The sequence below is a fragment of the Vollenhovia emeryi genome, unplaced genomic scaffold (assembly GCF_000949405.1).
Source record: "Vollenhovia emeryi isolate VEMERY1.0 unplaced genomic scaffold, V.emery_V1.0 DF939121.1, whole genome shotgun sequence".
NCBI lineage: Eukaryota > Metazoa > Arthropoda > Insecta > Hymenoptera > Formicidae > Vollenhovia > Vollenhovia emeryi.
In genome coordinates, this window is record NW_011967245.1 from 4,357,739 (window position 1) to 4,362,802 (window position 5,064).

The following is a 5,064-nucleotide window of genomic DNA, read 5'->3' on the forward strand; positions in this document are numbered from 1 at the left end:
TTTTGGGTCGCCCGTTGCTCGCGCTCGCTGCCGCGTTCGCCGCCCGCGCCGCGCTCCCCGCCGGGCCTAGATTTTTTCCCACCACGGTGTATCTCGCATGTCGCTCCACCTCCCGCTCATCGATCGATTTTCTTAAATGCCTCCCGAGTCCGGCCTACCGTCTCCTGCATCCTCATTCGCTCAAACGTATAAATTTCTTTGTTGATAACTATTGTTACTTTGTACCTCGGTACATGATATTTCTCCTTAGTTTAACCCAATCTACCGCTATTTGCAAAGTGGCTACTTTTGCATCAGACACCCTGTATATCTTTCAACTTCTACTTAAAATTTTTTTTAATTTCGAAAAAGCGATATCTATCATGTAATATGTGTTTTACAGGTATGCACTCAGATTGAACAATAAATTCAGGATGACTATCGCCATGCAATTTATAGTGAGTACATTGGTGGTATGTTCCAATTTGTACCAAATGACTAAGTCAACATCTTTAAATGCAAGCTATCTTCCCTTACTGTTGTATATGTCCTGCATGTTGACTCAAATTTTCATCTATTGTTGGTACGGAAACGAAGTTAAGTTAAAGGTGTGGATAGTTAAGTTATTCCGCATGTTTTCATTTTATAAACATAATATGCATAGTATACATAATGTTGAATCAAAGTTTATATATTTATATAATAATATAATACACAATTCTTTTAACCAAGTTTGTTAAACCTCAATGTTTAATGATGTTGAAAATGTTTAATTTTCTCATTTGAAATGTAGAGCACTCAACTGCTCGACAACATTTTTGCAATGGATTGGGTAACAATGAACAGAAGTCTCAAAGAAAGCTTATTAATAATTATGACTCGTACAGCAGCACCGATAGAATTTACCAGTGCTTATGTTTTATCTATGAATCTCGAGTCTTTTGTTGGGGTTAGTAAAAAAGTTAATTTGCAATTTCATAATTTATATATTTTATAATGAAATATTTTATTACGGGTATTAACAATAGATTCGTATTCTTAACTAAAATATTTTGTTTAACTGTGGAAGGTAAGAAAACATATGATTTATAAAGAAATTAGTTAAAAAATAATTTTAAAGTACCTTTAAATATTGTGATCATAGAATGTTTAACAAGGTATATTAAACAAATACAATAAGGACCGTGAAATGAATTATAAACTTTATATATATTTGTTGCAGTTACTTAAGACGTCATATTCAGCTTATAACATATTAAAACAAGTATAAGAATTATGATTATAAAGTATAAATAAACTTGAAAGTACTGAAAAATGTTTTCCGACATATCATCTTGTTGTTGATAGTTGTTAATATCTGTAGAAATTCATATCATAGTTAGTATTATATCTGTGAACAAATAAACAGCAATTGCTTATAATGTGTCCTGTTATAATTATGTATTTAACAAATTTTTACCTGATGTATTACTAATAAAGTAAAAAGTAAAGAATAGATTTTATATATTGTACATATGTATATGTATAATAACAAATACCTAATAATGCTCTATATGTATAAGGTGTCTAATTCCTTAGAGACTAATCGGAAAGTGATGGTACTTTGGGTCATGCATATATAAACTATACTATAAATAAAATTCGACCTTGGAATTTGAGACAAATGGCAAAGGTACAGCGCTAGCGACAGTGATAAATATTTACTAAGTAAATTGGTGGGTTACTTTTATTATGATTTTATAAAGATAAAATGCAATCTATAATTTACTAAGATTCTACGACTTTCTTACTGCTTTCTTGTATTTTCCCCGCTGTATTTAAATGTGTCATTATATTACATGGTTGTCGTAAATGTATAAAGTTTGCATTTGAAAACGATTTTCCATGCGAACTGTATCAAGAAAGTGGGGAACGATATTGCGAGTTTGGTATTACGATAATTATATACCTACCGAACATAGAGGGGAAACTAGAAGAGAGCAGTAGTCACGTAGTCAGAAAGTCATATCATGTGACTATAGACATTCTGAGGTTTATTGTAAGGAATTTCGCAAAGTTAGTTCACGGTGCTATTGACAAAAAGACTTTCGTATTTTACATGTAAAGAAACTCTGAACTTTTTAATTCTCCTATCTGCTCACGGGCAGACTGCGTGGCTTAATACTGCAGAATTAACCATATTTGCATATACCATGTGAAATCTTATTTGTATTATTGTATTATATCATTTATACTAAACAAATATTTAAAAGGTCGGGAAAACGTGCTGTGCATAATAATGAATCAACAGTTAATGTTTTGTAAGAGAGCTTAATTTATTAACATTTACATTTAATATTACTACTAATTAAGGAAATGTCAGATATTGATATACTTTATTAAATAATTTACATAAATTGCAATAACAAAAAATAATTTAATATAACGTTACTAGCGTATTGATATCTTTGAGAGTGAGATTAAGAACACGGAAAATGCAGGTTCTTGCATTTACATTAAAAATTCTTACGGTAGTGGGATGTTGGCCACCGAATTCTTGGACATCGTTGTGTAAACGTATTATGTATAATACATATACGACTTTCGTAATATTGTTACTGTTCAACTTTATGCTGTCTCAACTTATGGATGTCGTTTTGAATGTCGACAATACCGATGATTTTACAGATACTTTCTATATCATGCTTGCCATGATCCTTTCTTGTTGTAAAATGGTCGGTCTTTTGGTAAATCGCAAAAATATAGGAATATTAATCAACACTCTTACCCAAAAACCATTTATCCCATTAGAAGCTGATGAAATAAAAATCCGTCACAAATTCGACAAAATAATACAGTAAGTATAAAAACTCTCTCTCTCTCTCTCTCTCTCTCTCTCTCTCTCTCTCTCTCTCTCTCTCCCCTCTCTCTTCGTTTATCTACCTATCTCTATCTATGTATCTATTTCTACGAATGCAAAAGTGTTTAAATTCTTTAAGACGAAATTGTATAAAACAACAGTAAAGAAAAATGTTTTTAATAAACCACTCAGCCATTTCATAGGACCAACACTTTATTGTACACAATTTTGACCGAGACAACGTGTGCATGCATCGCGTTGACATCATTATTCACGGATTTTCGGAAAGGTAATTTAACATACAGAGAATGGGTACCATATAACTACACATCCGAGGTGGTATTTTGTGTTATATACGCTCGTCAGTTAATAAGCTCAACTATCGGCTCGATGGTGAACGTAGCATGCGACAGTCTAATTTGTGGTTTATTATTGCACATATGCTGTCAGATTGAAATACTGGAGTGTCGGTTGAAAAAGATCTCCCTCGGCCAAAACAATCTGCGTGAATGTGTACGTCAGCACGACTGTATATTTAAGTTAGTCTCTTTAACAATTCTGCAGATAGTAAACTGGTGAAAAAAATATTTAGAAAATACAAAAGTTATATATGTTGCACTTTTTAAAATTATTTTGCGTATAAGTATTAAGCGTTTATAAGAGCTTGTTATTAATTATTTTTAGTGCTTAAAGTAGATATATAAAACATTGAAAAAATATCTTTAAGATAAAAATTTATGTGAGTGCTTTGAAATAAATATGTTTTCTTTAAAATACTTTTATTTTGTAGATTTGCATTAATGGTAAACGAAAAATTCAAGGTCATTATTGCCATTCAATTTGTAATGAGTACGCTGGTGGTGTGCTCCAATTTATATCAATTGGCAAAGATAACGTTGAATGCGCAATGCTTTTCATTGATATTATATACATGCGCCATGCTGACACAAATTCTTATCTATTGTTGGTATGGAAACGAAGTAAAGCTAAAGGTGCGATTTATATACATATTTTGCAAAGCTCGAACGTGTATAATAACTTATTAAATACTTCCTATGTGTATTATATAATTTATTTAAAATTTTAGTGATATTTCAAATACATATTATTAGATATAGAATTATTATTGTTAGTGTAAAATTCTATTACAAACAACTACAACAAATTTAGCAACAGATATAATCGAAATAAGGAAAGCATTAATTAACGATTTCTTCTCGAGAACGTTGTATAATGTTTCAATTCATGGGTTTTATCTTTTTCACAGAGTGTTGAACTTGCCACTAATATCTTTGGAATGAAGTGGTTGACGATGAAGCAAAGCAAAAAACAGAATTTATTATTAATTATGAATCGTTCATTAACACCCATTGAATTTTCTAGCGCATATATTCTCACAATGAATCTTGATTCTTTTGTAAGCGTGAGTATAACATGTCTATTACTACTAAACAGCTAATAATCAGTTAACAAAATTTATTTTATTTATTTTAACAATAGTATACAACAAAATTTGATCTATTTCTTAATTATATTGTATTATTATAAGAACAACATTTCTTTTATGTAACAATAAATTTTATAGAGGGAGATTATAGTAAATATTACATACATTCTATCAGTCGGTAATATTATTTAATATTTTATAAAATTAGTAATCGTAATATTTGAAAAAAAAATTCATCTTTGTTACAGTTACTTAAAACATCATATTCAGCTTACAATATATTACAACAAATGCAAACAACATAATTAAAATAGAAGGTAGTATAGAAGCTAGACACAAATTTCCAATTAATACCTATGTGATTAATTCATTTAATTTTCCTGTTATCTATTGTATTAATTATATTTATTATAGTTAATAAATAATGAATAATAATTGATTAATACACGCGTACTTCTTTTTTTATTAGATATAATTTACGATTTTTATACATATAGAATTTTTTATAAATATTCCAACAGTGCAAGAAAAGCAGACAAATTTTTTTTTTATTTAAGACATTGTTAAAAAATATTTGATTTGAAAAATGTTCGATTTTGGAATTCTGACACGTTTTTGTTCTATAGGGTAAACCAGGGCATGGTGGCTATAGTTTTTTATAATGCCAAAAATATACTTTTTCTATTTTTTAAGAGCGTTTGACGTATTACCTCATTGAAGCTTAAAATACATAATGCTATCGACATTAAAAAAAGAAATACTAGAAATACATAGAAAATTTATATTATTATACAGGGTG

General features: G+C 29.5%; 1 protein-coding gene across 1 annotated transcript in view; it reads left to right on the top strand.

Annotated features, from left to right (window-relative positions):
• LOC105570363 overlaps positions 1 to 4,673 on the top strand; it is a 6,677-nt gene extending 2,004 nt beyond the window's left edge. The window contains exons 3-11 of the mRNA XM_012027491.1: positions 383 to 587; positions 773 to 928; positions 1,202 to 1,243; positions 2,167 to 2,279; positions 2,414 to 2,815; positions 3,022 to 3,357; positions 3,609 to 3,810; positions 4,086 to 4,241; positions 4,514 to 4,673. Coding sequence (XP_011882881.1) covers positions 383 to 587; positions 773 to 928; positions 1,202 to 1,243; positions 2,167 to 2,279; positions 2,414 to 2,815; positions 3,022 to 3,357; positions 3,609 to 3,810; positions 4,086 to 4,241; positions 4,514 to 4,570 — 1,669 coding nt within the window. The 3' untranslated portion in view covers positions 4,571 to 4,673. The remainder of the gene's footprint in view (positions 1 to 382; positions 588 to 772; positions 929 to 1,201; positions 1,244 to 2,166; positions 2,280 to 2,413; positions 2,816 to 3,021; positions 3,358 to 3,608; positions 3,811 to 4,085; positions 4,242 to 4,513) is intronic.
• Positions 4,674 to 5,064: the final 391 nt, after the last annotated feature.